This window comes from Erythrolamprus reginae, chromosome 4 (assembly GCF_031021105.1).
Source record: "Erythrolamprus reginae isolate rEryReg1 chromosome 4, rEryReg1.hap1, whole genome shotgun sequence".
In the NCBI taxonomy this organism is placed as follows: Eukaryota; Metazoa; Chordata; class Lepidosauria; order Squamata; family Dipsadidae; genus Erythrolamprus; species Erythrolamprus reginae.
The window spans coordinates 25749185-25765545 of NC_091953.1; the positions used below are offsets into that span (position 1 = coordinate 25749185).

General features: G+C 37.3%; 1 protein-coding gene across 1 annotated transcript in view; it reads right to left on the reverse strand.

Moving 5' to 3' along the window:
• Positions 1–4697: 4697 nt before the first annotated feature.
• The window catches only part of LOC139166403 (vascular endothelial growth factor receptor 1-like), a 121772-nt gene continuing 110108 nt past the window's right edge, over positions 4698–16361 (reverse strand). The window contains 1 exon segment of the mRNA XM_070749871.1: positions 4698–6296. Within this exon segment, the coding sequence (XP_070605972.1) occupies positions 5911–6296 (386 nt within the window). The 3' untranslated portion in view covers positions 4698–5910.

Genomic DNA, 16361 nt, shown 5'->3' on the forward strand with positions numbered 1-16361 from the left:
CTATTCTTTCATTGATATGTTCTATTACTATATCTTCTTTTCTATTCATTCATAGATATATTTTACTATGAGTATCTTTTCTATAACCTTCATCATGTATTTTACTATGTGTGTATGTATGTATGTATATATATATATATATATATATATATATATATATATATATATATATATATATATATACCCACTAAAACTCTCATTGTGTATTGGACAAAAATAAATAAATAAACAAACAAACAAACAAACAAATAAATAAATAACCTCTATCTACTCATCCATGGGCTAAGACTATATTTTTAGGGCAGGATAACATGGATGGGTTGGGATGTGATGGGACGGGATGGGACAAGATCATAGTATTGGGACAAGATAGTATGGATAGGAAGAATACAATAGGATGGGATGGGATAGGATGCCTAAATGTATTTTCTTTTACTTGCAATCATTTATTAATAGGAATAAAACACACTAGGCCAGGGGTAGGCAAAGTTGGTTCTTCTATGACTTATGGACTTCCCAGAATTCCTGAGCTAATCATGCTATCTCAGGAATTCCGGGAATTGAAGTCCACATGTCATAGAAGAAGCAACTTTGCCTACCCCTATGCCCAGGCAAATGAGCATAGCTTTAAGATTTGGCAAGAGTTTTGACACCCATTCAACAGTAAATTCTTCATTAGAAATAGAAGATTAATAATGGAAGCAAAAGCAAAATGCCATATGTATCATGATAAAAATATCAAAGAATGCATAATAATTGGAAGTGCAACACTACACTTTTAATATTATTAGCGCAATCATATTACTAATTACTGTGTAACACATCTGTATCCCAAGCGAAGTGTGATGATTTATAAAGGGTTGTGAATGATTTTATAAGTTGTGGATTGGTACAACTGATCCAACCATAATAATACTAAATCAGCTTTACATGGAATAGCTTACACCCTGGGATGTTACCTTTAAGACAGTGTTTCCCAACCTTGGCAACTTGAAGATATTTGGAGTTCAACTCCCAGAATTCCCCAGCCAGAATTCTGGGAGTTGAAGTCCAGATATCTTCAAGTTGCCAGGGTTGGGAAACACTGCTTTAAGATACCTGCCTAGCCTAGGTTCTTGGGAAAAATTTGCTGGGTGGATTAAAAAAAATTATCATATGTGGGCATGTGGCATATAATTCAAGTTTTTCCTAAGTATACATATATCAAATATAACACCTAATAATAACAGATCGGAAGGGACCTTGGAGGTCTTCTAATCCAACCCCCTATTCAAGAAGGAAAACCTATATCATTTCAAACAAATGTTTGTCCAATGCTGTTATAATCTGTATGAAGTTAAATTTGCTTTTTTTTGAATGAATTGTCACTGATTTAGGATGTTTTAACCAGCATTCGCTCTAAAAGATTCAACACTTCAAATGCTACATTTATTTCTCCGATTATCATGAAGTTTTAAGCAATTTTGGATATTCTTGCTGCTCTGGCATCAAACCACACCCAACTCCGATACCCTATTTTTGTTCATCATCTTTGTATGATCCTGTACATCCTTTGCATACAAATGGATTATTTTTTGCAAGATGCAGAAGGAAAGTAAAAGAAGAAATTGATAGCTCTGAATCGTCATTTAGGCTACCTCTTCAAAAGCCCCTGTTACGAAACTTTCAAAAAAGAGTTTTTAGTGTAGACTAAAACATTTCTCAGACTGTTGTCATGTTGACAGTGTTATGTTCCAGAGTGAGAGATCAAGGTCAGCATCTGAGTTGTTCTTACAATGGACACTTCCTCTTTTTGTAGGAAATTCAGACTCCTACCAAGAGCAGATAGCTTATTCTGTCTCCAATCCCAGTATTAGAGAGCCATACTCTCTTAAAAGCTTTATTTACTACTTATTCACAAAACCGTTGAAAGCTAACATTAAAAAATGTGGCTTCTTAAAATGACCTCTGTTACTTGAAGAAAATCTCTATTTCTCTACATTAAAATAAGAACTGATTGCTGCTGTGTAACCAGCCAGCAGTTTCTTTTAACATACCCTAGTTTGGTTACATACCATATCTTTAAATGCTGAAGACTTCTGAACAGTATAGTAAAAACACAGAAGAATATCCTCCATTTATATTTCTATGAAAGCTGATTCGTTTACAAGCTATTGAATCATTTTGTTATATTAGTTAATTATCAAAAAATTATGGATTTTTTTTAAACAATTGTCTGTTGTCTCCTAATTATCAGTGATGCACTATTTATTTTATTTCTATTTCTTCAATAAACTATATACGAAATCACATTTTGGAAATATGTCCATTAAAAAAGAAAAAGCCAGATACATGAATTTTGTATTCTACAGGTTTATTATACATAACAGTGCAATTGAGGCAAGTAGAATGAGTTGGAAAAAAAGAGTCACACAATCTAGGTACCTTTTTTGATTAAATTTAATTTGTTTACAGCCATACACATATCAAGAAATAATTCCTTACTTCAAATTCAGTTTCATCACTCTTCATATTACTTTTAGTAAGGCTGTTACCATAACTAGCTGATTCTGAAATAATTGGTTAAAGCAAAAAGAAATGGTATTTTCCTGATTCTTACATGCACATTTTCTGATTTTAAGTTTAGAGATTTTCCAAAAGATCTTTAGGTATTTTTTTGACTAGAGTACCAATCTCTCTTTGATTTCAGTTGCAACCAGTCTGGCTAATCTATACACAGTCAACAATGAACTACTTCTGGATTAAAGAAATTACTTGTAAACTGTAGCTTCTCTGATTCCAGAAACATGAAGGGGAACTCAGGCATAGTACAAAAGTCTCTGTTACAATAATACAGTTGCTTCCCTGCCTTCAGTAGCCAGACCAGAAAAAAAGAATTAACCCTGAGACAGAAAAGAAATTATTTCCCCATAAACACAATCAACATATAAAATAATACTCTTGCCCTCCCATCTTTTTTGTACTTTTTAAAATTATTTTTAATGCATTATGAAGCGACATGTGATCAGCTTCATTTTAAATCAGCAAAAAAACCCTCCTCGTTTGAAGTTTAGCATGCAGAATACAGTATCTCCAATCACATATGTAATGCTAAATCGTTCAGAGAAGACCAAAATTTGTAGGTTCATGTGCATGATTTACCATTGTAATTCATAGCTATTTTTATGAATTGCCCAGAAACAGTATCCTTTCTTATGTCTACGATGTCCCATGGAGCATTTTTTAATTCATAGCATTAAGTCGGTATTAAGCTTTAAACCTAATAGCGCTTTATAAAATAAGTTTATGCCTATTTTTCAATTCATCTATTAAACTGATATAAATCATTTTTTGGGGTAGGTTGAATTTTACTTTCTACATTACCCTGTTGTTTAACTCTACTAAAGTTAAAGAGGTTATTTATGCAATCCCCTAAATCCTAATTTTCAGGTTTCTACAAATTTGTCTTTGGGGAACTGCACCTATAAAATTCACAATCTTGATGGGGCTGCTCCTTCCTTCCTTCCTTCCTTCCTTCCTTCCTTCCTTCCTTCCTTCCTTCCTTCCTTCCTTCCTTCCTTCCTTCCTTCCTTTCCTTCCTTCCCTTCCCTTCCTTCCTTCCTTCCCTTTCTTTCTTTCCCTTCCTTCCTTCCCTTCCTTCCTTCCTTCCTTCCTTCCTTTCTTTCTTTCTTTCTTTCTTTCTAGAGAACCTCGGTGGCACAGTGGTTAAAGTACAGTACTGCAGGGTATTTCTGCTGATCACCTGCTGCCAGCAGTTTGGCAGATCAAATCTCAGTAGGCTCAAGGCTGACTCGGCCACATCCTTCCAAGGTCAGTAAAATGAGGACCCAGATTGTTGGGGCAATATGCTTACTCTCTGTAAACCAGTTAGAGAGGGCTGTAAAGCACTGTGAAGTAGTATATAAATCTAAATATTAATGCTATTTCTCTTTCTTTCTTTCTTTCTTTCTTTCTTCCTTCTTCCTTCCTTTCTTTCTTTCTTCCTTTCTTTCTCTCTCCCCCTACTCTAGAATACAGTAAAATAAGCTGTGCTATCATGGACATGCAGTTGCCACGGATAAGACTGGCTTTCATCATCTTAAAAATAGCTACCAAGTCCTCTTTTACAGGAACATTGTAATTGTTTTCTGCATAACACTGGGAAAAAAATTGCTTTATAAAAGGTAGGCTAGAGGCAAAATTTCCAAAGAGGAACCATTATTCTTTCCCTCACTCTGACAACTTCCAGGTAGCTAATTGTTTGCATCCCGTTTGGGACTTTACAAAACTGGTACGATGGGGAAATGCTATTGTTTACCCCAACCGCTTGACAAAAGCAATTCCCACGTGAACGACCAGCTTGGCTGTGGGACACGGTCGTACTACCTTCAAGAAGGAAATGGGTGGGTGAGTTCTCAGGCCCAAGAAGCCATCATGTTGACACCCCCCACCCCACCCCACCCTCTGTTTTCATAGCAAAGGCAGTTTTGTTTCCATTTTTTTTTGCTCCCGCTATTGTCATTTCTCACACGTTTGGCTAAAAATTCTATATCATAATTAATCATAAATGAACACACCGATCCAAAATATAATAGGTAGACATTGTAAAAAAATAAAGTTATCAGATCTGTTCAAAATAGTAGACTCTTTTCTTAGGTAGATTTTATATTACAAAGGACATCTAGAAATAAAATCACAAAAGAGGCTGACAACAAACATTTAAAAGTAATGATAGATTGTGTTTAATTCTCTATCAGTAGTTTAGTCGTTTTAGAAATCCTATTACCATTTGGAAATGAAAAAGAAAGGATGTGTGTGTTGTGTTTGTGTGTGTTTGTGTGTGTCTGTGTGCCTGTGTCACTATGTATGTGTGTGTGTGTGTGTTTCATGCACATACATACTGTACATACACAGATACATACATATACTGGTTGCCTTAACTTTAAATACATTAAATATTTGCTGTGATGATTGAAACCTTATTAGTAAGGGTAAATGTGGTAGTTCTCTTTATTAAGTTAGTTTTAACAGTTACATATTTCTTCATTATAATGTCAATGAAGACTTTTCCCATTCATGTCAACACATGTTTAACATAGTATGTGATTCATTTGAAAGGAAAGGAAAGGGAGACCCCAAATGGAAATCTCCCACCATTTATTTACTCAAAGAAAATGGGTCCCATTTTGATGGATTTAAATAGTCAAATTCATGCAAACAATGTCTAATTTCAACACGTTATTTTTCATTTTAGATCCTCCTCAGAGGTTTCCCTGAGGAACGTGGTGTATTTTTTTTTTAAAAAAGATGAGTGTATTTAAGGTAGGAAAAAAATGAATTCAAATAAATAAGCATAAGAATTTGCCCAGCAGGCAATACTTATAAATCCACCAAGAGCAGATTAAAGTAAATAATACCATAGTCCAGTCAATCTCTTAAACTGAGCTGTGCTTATTCGGCACCAAAGTTAACTTATAAAGCGTCCAATGTTGATCAAAGGTATCAGTCTTTCTATTTTTTTTTTAAGTTTTCAGTGTATGCAGCTTTGACACTTGGGAGGAGGTTGAATATCAAAGCCTGAAGACAGGTTGGGTCCAAAGTTTTTCATTAGCACTTGGTGGGAGACTGCAAAGAACAATACAACATAACACACAAAATGCAATGCGTGGGGAATTCTCCCAGATTCCAACTTCCACATCTTTGTCAAAGTAGAATAGGACTTTCTGAACCAAATTGGAAGCCTAGGTTTGGGAGAAGGGTTTTTTTTTTTTGGTTAACTTTGGGGTGGAGGCCATTTTGTTTTCTCTCGTTCTTTCGTTCTTTTTTTTTGGCATTGTTACTCCTCCTTTGTCCAAACTTCCATATTTGGAAGTGTACAGTAGTGGTCAATCAAGATTATATCAGTGAAGTGTCACTTTTTTAGTTAGTCCTTTATTGGCTTACATTGTGTTGTGTTGTACAATCATTCCTTGCGCTCTTAAATTTGCGGATCCGTGAGAAAACAGCCTTTTTGTTACAGCGCTCACCTCTGATGGTAACGTTTTTCTCTTGAAGAACATCTTTGCCAGTATAGATGTTTCTTGCTCGGCAGGCGTAGGTGCCTGAATGTTCAAGGGAAATGTTCTTGATGATGAGAGGGAGCTCCATAGAATATTCCTTCACAATGGCTTTTTTGATTCTTGTTTGGTTGTTGGCTGTCCTCGGTAAAAGCCAGGTGAGGTTTTTGTATACGTATTTGTTTGCTAGGCACGACAACACAAGAGTTTGCCCTTCAACAGGTGCTCTCTTCAAGTTAATTGACAATCCATTTGGTATATCTGTAAAAAACCAAAGCATTCTTTTAGTTCATTGGAAAACTGGAAGGAAAAAGGTATAATTTCTAGGACATGGTCAAAGTATCCTTCCTGGTGTTTAAATTAAATGGTGTTGGGTGGGATTATTGAGGGAATGGAGGACATAATGGGAAAACCTTTATGATGCATGGAATATTTTCACAGAAATAAACTGGATGAAACACATAGAGTGACATTTGGTAAATATTTGTTATGATCAAAGAATCAATATGTGAAGGGCTTAAAATACACTGCTCAAAAAGAATATACGGTGTTCCCTCGATTTTTGCGGGGGATGCGTTCTGAGACCGTCCGCAAAAGTTGAATTTCCACGAAGTAGAGATGCGGAAGTAAATACACCATTTTTGGCTATGAACAGTATCACAAGCCATCCCTTAACACTTTAAACCCCTAAATTACCATTTCCCATTCCCTTAACAACCATTTATTCATCATTATTACTGGTACTCACCATTGAATAAGACACTTAGTGATCCTGATATTTATAAACATAATTATTTATTAACAATATTTTTTTTGTTATTTATTTGCCAAAATTATTAGTTTGGCGATGATGTATGATGTCATTGGGCGGGAAAAACCGTGGTATAGAAAAAAAATCGTGAAGTATTCTTTAATTAATATTTTTTGAAAAACCGTGGTATAGGCTATTCGCAAAGTTTGAACCCGTGAAAATTGAGGGAACACAATTGAGGGAACACTGCAACTCAGAATATAACTCCAAGTAATTCAAACTTCTGTGAAATCAAACTGTCCACTTAGGAAGCAACACTGATTGACAATCAATTTCACATGCTGTTGTGCAAATGGAGTGACATATTCAATGAGAATATTTCATTTATTCAGATCTATGATGTGTTATTTGAGTGTTCCCTTTACTTTTTTGAGCAGTATATATGCTTATTTTATTTCTAACAAAGCATACAGCTTTTCTTATCACTGTTCTTATCACTAGGTATCTAACCCAGATTAAGGCAAAGTCTAAATACCCTGGTTTTGAAAGAGACCAATCAATGCTTTACATTGTCACAAGTCATTCTTTTCTGTTATATGTACATATAATATTTTAAAAAAATCAAAATCTTTTTTCTGGCCACAGAAAGGTTTCTTGGAATCTGAACTGCAATGTAAAGTTGTAGAAAAAAGCTATTTTCTGCTCGCAAGTTTTGTTAAAATTTTACAAAAATGTGAAATTACACTGTCAAAAACCAAGTTCAGAAGCACTCTAATGCCAGCGAGCAACATTCCTCTGTTACTGTGGAACAGGAGTAGGAAAAGGTTAATAAATTTTTATGCTGCCTTGAGCATTGCATCTATTCAGCCTTTACAGAAACACACAAAAGTAAAAGAAATACTTTTTCTGTATCGGAAGTAATCCTTGATAATACTTCTGATGATGCAATTTGATTCATTCTTATGATTTAATAGAGGGCCAGGCAACATATTTTTCAGGGGAGGTGTTTACGATGTTCACACATTTTTGGAATGCTTTAACATGTCAATAGGGAAGTTACCTGGTTTTAAAAACTACCAGCCTCATCCATGGTGACCATTGATAAGGGAGTTAAGAACAGTATTATCAAAACATTTTGGGAGGGTCTGTTTGCTTTTCCTAAAGCAAAATCAAAATAGCACAACAAAGAATGTTCTTTCTGCGCCAGCTCAGGAAGCTCAAACTGCCCAAGGAGCTGCTGATACAGTTCTACAGAGGAATCATTGAGTCTGTCATCTGCACCTCTATAACTGTCTGGTTTAGTGCTGCAACCCAACAGGACCGACACAGACTTCAGAACTGCAGAAAAAACAATTGCTGCCAACCTGCCTTCCATTGAGGACCTGTTTACAGCACGAGTCAAAAAGAGGGCAGGGAAAATATTTACTGACCCCTCACATCCTGGACACAAACTGTTTCAACTCCTACCCTCAAAACGTCACTACAGAGCACTGCACACCAAGACAACTAGACACAAGAACAGTTTTTTTCCGAACACCATCACTCTACTAAACAAATAATTCCCTCAACACTGTCAGATTTTCTACTAAATCTTCACTTCTATTCTACTAGTTTTTCTCATCATTCCTATCACCCATTTCCTCCCATGTTGACTGTATGACAGTAACTTGTTGCTTATATCCTAAGATTTTTATTAATATTGCTTCTTCATTGCTTATTTGACCCCTATGACAATCATTAAGTGTTGTACCACAGGATTCTTGACAAATGTATATTTTATTTTATGTATGCTGAGAGCATATGCACCAAGACAAATTCCTTGTGTGTCCAATCACACTTGGTCAATAAAATTCTATTCTATTCTATAAAAAATGTCACTTCTAATCCACCTCTGACACATCATGCATTTGATAATGCGATTTTTTAAATACTATATTACATCATTTAAAAGGGTGAGTATGAAATAGGCACAATAAACAAGTTAGTTTTGTTAGAAATAAAGGAGAAAAAAAGGAGATACTTTCTAATATGCATTTACTAAAAAAAAAAATCAATTATTATTTTTTTAAAGTAAAACCTCAGACTAGTTGAATAGTGAGCGGCTGGAATAATGTAAAAGAGTTATATTTACTTTAGTGATTTGAAACTTCCTGTGGAAATCGCTCCCAGGTTTCCTGATGGAAGATTTTGTTTATCTTTGCCAAGCACCATCAGGAATCTCAAAATAAAATGCCTTTAGTGACACTGGTCAGCCGGGAGATAAGGCTACACTGTTCCTGTCTCACCCTCAGTAATTGCAAACCCACCCAGGGTCCTGCTGTGTGCCAACAAAACAGCCCAACAAATAGGGGAAGGATCAGAGTAAAAGGGTGGAGTGTATGGAAGATAGAGAGCAAATCACTCCACATTCAAAGATAGCTAAGGCGGTCGTGGTAACTTTGATTATTACAAAGTTCTTTAAAAACTGAAATCTACTTAAAATAAAAATTTCAGATTCATGAAGGCTAATCTGAGCAGACAATGGAAGGAGGAACCCTGTTCACAAGGGGGTGGGGGATTAAAACAGGACTAAGCTGTGGTCAATCGATGTTTTTTTCAACTTTATCTTCTCCATTGCCTTTGATTGGTTCTGCTTCCTTTCCCTTTTTAAAACCTAGAGGAGATAAATTAATGAAAGGCTAAAGGAGATTTTTCTATATCAAATTCATAATCGAATTAGTAGAAAGGGATCCACACTGATCTATAATCAACTGCTTCTGAAAGATCAGAAGCAGCGTGAGAAAATATTATTTTACCGAAAGAGTAGTAGATGCTTGGAACAAACTTCCAGCAGACGTGGTTGGTAAAGCCACAGTAGCCGCATTTAAACATGCCTGGGATAAACCTATATCCATCCTAAGATAAAATACAGGAAATAGTATAAGGGCAGACTAGATGGACCATCAGGTCTTTTTCTGCTGTCAATCCTATATGTTTCTATGTAACCCTCATTGGGTGGATCATATCATCTTGGTGAGATGCCCTAGGTTTTGACTAATAGCTAGCAAAAAAACCAAAAAACACCTCCACATTTTTTCTACAACTCTACTTTCTTGTTCAATCTGATGAAAGAGGATTTGCTTTAGATATACCCTGAAAGAAGAAGGGAAATTGAAGAACGTCTTATGAATAGCACATAATGTATTTGCTTCTACTTAATTACAAGGTGGCCAAAGGGATTGGCTGAACACCTTGTCTTTCATACATCGCATAATATTTCTCCAACAAATGCAAATCTCCTTGGATTTTTTTGCTTTCTATTAAATCTGTATTTTATTGTAGCAAAACAATTTGCTATCACTAAGAAGAAGGACCAGGGGAGACATGATAGCAGTGTTCCAATATCTCAGGGGTTGCCACAAAGAAGAGGGAGTCAAACTATTCTCCAAAACACCTGAAGGTAGAGCAAGAAACAATGGGTGGAAATTAAATAAGGAGAAAAGTCACTTAGAACTAAGGAAAAATTTCCTGACAGCTAGAACAATTAATCAGTGGAAGAGCATGCCTCCAGAAATTGTGAATACTCTAATACTGAAAGTTTTAGAAACATAGAAACATAGAAACATAGAAGTCTGACGGCAGAAAAAGACCTCATGGTCCATCTAGTCTGCCCTTATACTATTTTCTGTATTTTATCTTAGGATGGATATATGTTTATCCCAGGCATGTTTAAATTCAGTTACTGTGGATTTATCTACCACATCTGCTGGAAGTTTGTTCCAAGGATCAACTACTCTTTCAGTAAAATAATATTTTCTCATGTTGCTTTTGATCTTTCCCCCAACTAACTTCAGATTGTGTCCCCTTGTTCTTGTGTTCACTTTCCTATTAAAAACACTTCCCTCCTGGACCTTATTTAACCCTTTAATATATTTAAATGTTTCAATCATGTCCCCCCTTTTCCTTCTGTCCTCCAGACTATACAGATTGAGTTCATTAAGTCTTTCCTGATACGTTTTATGCTTAAGACCTTCCACCATTCTTGTAGCCCGTCTTTGGACCCGTTCAATTTTGTCAATATCTTTTTGTAGGTGAGGTCTCCAGAACTGAACACAGTATTCCAAATGTGGTCTCACCAGCATTCTATATAGTGGGATCATAATCTCCCTCTTCCTGCTTGTTATACCTCTAGCTATGCAGCCAAGCATCCTACTTGCTTTCCCTACCGCCTGACTGCACTGTTCACCCATTTTGAAACTGTCAGAAATCAGTACCCCTAAATCCTTTTCTTTTGAAGTATTTGCCAACACTGAACTGCCAATACAATACTCAGATTGAGGATTCCTTTTCCCCAAGTGCATTATTTTACATTTGGAAACATTAAACTGCAGTTTCCATTGCTTAGACCATTTATCTAGTAAAGCTAAATCATTTACCATATTACAGACGCCTCCAGGAATATCAACCCTATTGCACACTTTAGAGTCATCGGCAAATAGGCAAACCTTCCCAACCAAACCTTCCCCTATGTCACTTACAAATATATTAAAAAGAATAGGACCCAGAACAGATCCTTGTGGCACACCGCTTGTAACCTGACTCTGCTCAGAATACTCGCCATTAACAATAACTCTCTGATGTCTACGCTTCAGCCAGCTGCAAATCCATTGAACTATCCAGGGATTAAGTCCAATCTTCACTAATTTATCTATCAGCTCTTTATGTGGAACCGTATCAAAGGCTTTGCTGAAGTCCAGGTAGGCAATATCCACGGCACCACCTTCGTCCAACACCTTTGTGACATAGTCAAAGAAATCAATGAGATTAGTCTGACATGATTTGCCTTCAGTAAAGCCATGCTGATTTGGGTCTAATAAGTTATTGTTTTTTAGGTGCTGATTTATCCTCTTTTTGAGTAGAGTCTCCATCATTTTAACTACAACTGATGTCAAGCTAACTGGCCTGTAGTTACCAGCTTCTTCTCTACTGCCCTTCTTGTGAATAGGCACAACACTGGCCATTCTCCAATCCTCAGGAACTTCTCCTGTTAACAAGGATTGGTTAAACAAATCAGTCAGGGGGGTAGCAATGACAGATCTGAGTTCTTTAAGAACTCTGGGGTGGATGCCATCTGGACCCATTGCCTTATTTATCTTTAATCGTTCAAGTTCTTCTAAGACATCGGCTTCTAAGATCACTGGAGCTGAATCCGTACAGCTGGAAGCAATGCTATATCCCTCTATAGTATTATTTTGTAAGGTGTCTTTTGAGAAAACTGAACAGAAGTAGCTATTGAAATAGTCAGCGATCTCCTTATTCCCATTAATGCATGTATTATTCCCGGTAGTAAGCTTCGTGATGCCGCAGTTTTTCTTCTTCTTATCATTAATATATCTGAAGAAGGTTTTATCCCCCTTCTTTACAGATTTGGCAATTTCTTCCTCTTTTGAGGCTTTAGCAGCATATATTATCTGTTTCGCCTCCTTCTGCCTCATTTTATATACCTCCCTATCAGCTATACTTCCAGACTCTTTATACCTCCTATAGGCAGCCTTTTTTTCATTGACTATAGCCCTTACATCATTGCTAAACCATAGCGGTTTCTTCTTCCTTTTACCTTTAGTTATTTGTCTTACATACAGTCCAGTGGCTTTTAAGATGGCCTTTTTTAATACAGTCCACTGGATGCTCGCTCCTGCCATTTTATCCCTCCCCTTTAATTCATTATCTAAATATTCTCCCATTGCATTAAAATTTGTTTTTCTGAAATCCAATACTTTGGTTGCATTATAGGATTGCTCACAATGAGTTTTTACATCAAACCACAAACATAGATGGTCACTGCAACCTAAATTTTCTCCCACCTTGACATCTGAAACCCAATTCCCATTCGTAAAAACTAAATCTAGAATATTCTCCCCTCTAGTTGGTGTCTTAACCAGCTGTGCCAGAGCTGCTCCTGTAAAGGCCTCTACTATATTCTTACTTTTGCATGTAAGGGCACTGGGGATATTCCAGTCAACATCAGGCATGTTGAAATCACCCATAACCACAATATCTCCCTTTACTGCCATTTGGGTAATTTCATCCACCATCTTGTTGTCATATTCCTCGGATTGCCCTGGAGGCCTATAGATCACCCCAATTCTAATGACAGAACCTTCTTTATTTTGCATGCAAATCCAGAGAGTCTCTAGATCTTGACACGTATTTTGAATTAGTGTTGTTTTTAGACTTTCTTTAATATAAATGGCTACTCCACCTCCCCTTCTCTCTATTCTATCCTTCCTATACAGTGTATATCCTGGTATGGATATTTCCCATTCATTAGAATCCTTAAACCATGTCTCAGTTATGGCAACCAGGTCCAAATTATCTCTAGATATTATGGCCATTAATTCACAGAGCTTGTTGCTCAAGCTTCGAGCATTGGTGCACATTACCCGAAGAACATTATTTTCGTTATTAGTTTGCCCCTTATCATCAACTACATCTATATTATTTGCAGCTCCCTTTTCATAAGCTTCCAAAAACTGCTTTATCCTCATTGGTCGGGGACAGAAATCACCCACATCAGTTACATCTCTGTCCCCTTTACCTAGTTTAAATGCCTGTCCAAAAAAGTTCTGAATTCCTCACCGAGCACCTGGGTACCTCTGTATGATGGATGCAAACCATCCCTCTTAAACAACTCCCTATTAGACCACCTACTGACATCATGACTTACATAGCCAAAACCTTCAGCTTTACACCACTGCCTTAACCACACATTAAACTCTCTGATACACGTTGTTTTATCCTCTTGGCCACAAACCGGTAACACCTCTGAGAAAGTCACTGAATCAGTTATTTTACCCAGCTCCACACTTAGACATTGAAAATCTCTTTTTACTACATTAACATTTCTCTGGGACAAATCATTTGTGCCAAGATGCACCACCACATCAACGTTATTACCTTTACTCACAGTCTTAACAATGTTTGTAAACCGCCTCCTGTCCCTGCTGGCAGTGGCCCCTGGGAGACACCTCAGCACCTTAACCACATCCTTGCTCTGTCCCAAATCAACACCTCTAACGGTCGAATCACCCACAAGAAAATGTGTCCTCTTTTTATTTCTACTAACTGTACTTGATGGTTTGGTGACATTTACGACAACTTCCCCTTTGAACATCCCCTCATTCTCTGCCTGAGGGACCTTGCTAATATCTCCAACATCCTTACTATTTAAATCCGCAAGAACACTATAGGAATTCGATACAGAGAGACCAAAATTGCTATGTTTTTGCTCAACTGCACGCAATCTTCCTGAACCGACAGTTGTCCACACAGCCCTCCTCCTCGGGGGGCGCTGTGGAAGTGGAGGCTGGACACATGGCTGCATTACAGCACGTGGCTGGGACAATCTTTCCACTTCTGACTGCAAGCTACAAACTAAGGACTGCAATCTAGAGATCTCGCCATCTAACCTAGATGTCCTTATGCAAAGAGGGCAGTGCCCCAAGTTCCACAAGGTGCTATGGAAGACAACAGCCAAACAAATGTTACACTGCACCAAGCCAGTCATCTTAACAATGTATTGAAATACAAGTACTTAGCAGGAAAATCAACACCCCCTATTGCTACCAAACTTTGCTGATTTTGGTTTATAGTTATATGATTCTGTAACAGCCAGTTATAAATGCCCCTTCTCCTTGAATTCAAAAAATGCAAATGCAAAAAGTAAACAGCACTACCTTCTTCTCCTTCTCTGTGATCTGAAGTGCAAATTAAAATGGCTTTTTCCTGCCTTTTATACTTCCCAGTCTAATCCTGCCCCAGCCTAATCTGATTGGTCTGTGTTTGAAAACAAACTGCTAATAAAATTGTCTGTAACAGCCAGTTATAAATGCCCCTTCTCCTTGAATTCAAAAAATGCAAATGCAAAAAGTAAACAGCACTACCTTCTTCTCCTTCTCTGTGATCTGAAGTTTTAAAGAAGATGTTGGATGACCATTTGTCTGAAGTAGTGTAGGGTTTCCTGCCTAAGCAGGGGGTTGGACTAGAAGACCTCCAAGGTCCCTTGCAAATCTGTTGTTGTTGTTGTTATTTCTACATTTTGAAATTTTAAAGGACAATATCTCCTAATGGAAAATATTCACCCAGCATTTCTCCTGACAAATGTGGTGGGAAATTGGGGAAATTATGCCCACCTTTGAGTTCAATTAGATTTCAATATATAAGTATAAAGTGCAATATAGACCAGAATATCTCCGGGACCGCCTTCTGCCGCACGAATCCCAGCGACTGATTAGGTCCCACAGAGTTGGCCTTCTCCGGGTCCTGTCGACTAAACAATGTCATCTGGTGGGTCCCAGGGGAAGAGTCTTCTCTGTGGTGGCCCCAACTCTCTGGAACCAGCTCCCCCCGGAGATTAGAACTGCCTCCACCCTCCTTGCCTTTCGTAAACTCCTTAAACTCACCTCTGCCATCAGGCATGGGGGAATTGAGGCATTCCCCCCTCCCCCGGGCCTATACAATTTATGTCTGGTATGTCTGGTTTAATAATAGGGTTTTTAAATGTTTTTTAAATTTATTAGATTTGTTATGAGTTGTTCTATTGTATGTTGTGAGCCGCCCCGAGTCTACAGAGAGGGGTGGCATACAACTCAAATAGATAGATAGATAGATAGATAGATAGATAGATAGATAGATAGATAGATAGATAGATAGATAAATATAGTATAAGGGCAGACTAGATGGACCATGAGGTCTTTTTCTGCAGTCAACCTTCTATGTTTCTATTAATTGACAGCATAGAGTAGCAAAGTCTCAAAAGAGAATTTGCCTTTTTAACCGCTCCCTCAAATGTTCCTGTCCCCCACCCACCTAAGCATTCTCTCTGGTTTTGCCAGACTTAAAATGAAAACAAACTTAAAAGTTGTTGAAAAGCTAGCAGACCTCTAGCAATCAGTCTAGCCCCCGAAGTATCTATTTTGAATACGCTGAAAGGAAATCCTTTTTAGCATCCTGGCCTTTTGTTCACAGCCATCAGCATTTTGAGTTGGCATTAGTTTAAAGATATTTTTTTGTTGTTGTTCTTCTTGTTCCCTAGTAAATCAGAACATTTAAGGTTTTTTCTTCTTCTTCAGCTGATTGGGAGAAGAAAATGCTAGCTAATTGCACTAGCTTAAGCTAGAACAATTTCACACAGATGCTTTTCTCATACTTTTTGTTAAGCCCATAGCAAGACCTGAAACTGATTTTAAAAACTTTCCTCTCTTGGCAGGACCACAGAGCCCCATGGCTTTCTTTCCCTCTGTTCATGGGAGCCCAGCACACATGTTATGTCAGAGCAAACCAGTGCTTCTCAATTAAATTCTGTTAAGCCTCCCCCCAGGAAGAAATAAACATTTTGTGGCTCCCCCCAACTCTGCTGGGATGATTGTTTGCAATTTTCAGCACATTTTCGCTGAAAAAAACTCAAGCGGCTTATCAGTGTGATTGGGGTGTAATGTGTTTAAATGACACCTTAATTTATTTGTCTAATATTTTTAGACACAATAAACATAACGGTCTTTCTTCGTCTCCCACCGTAGTCACAGTGAAGCCAAGCG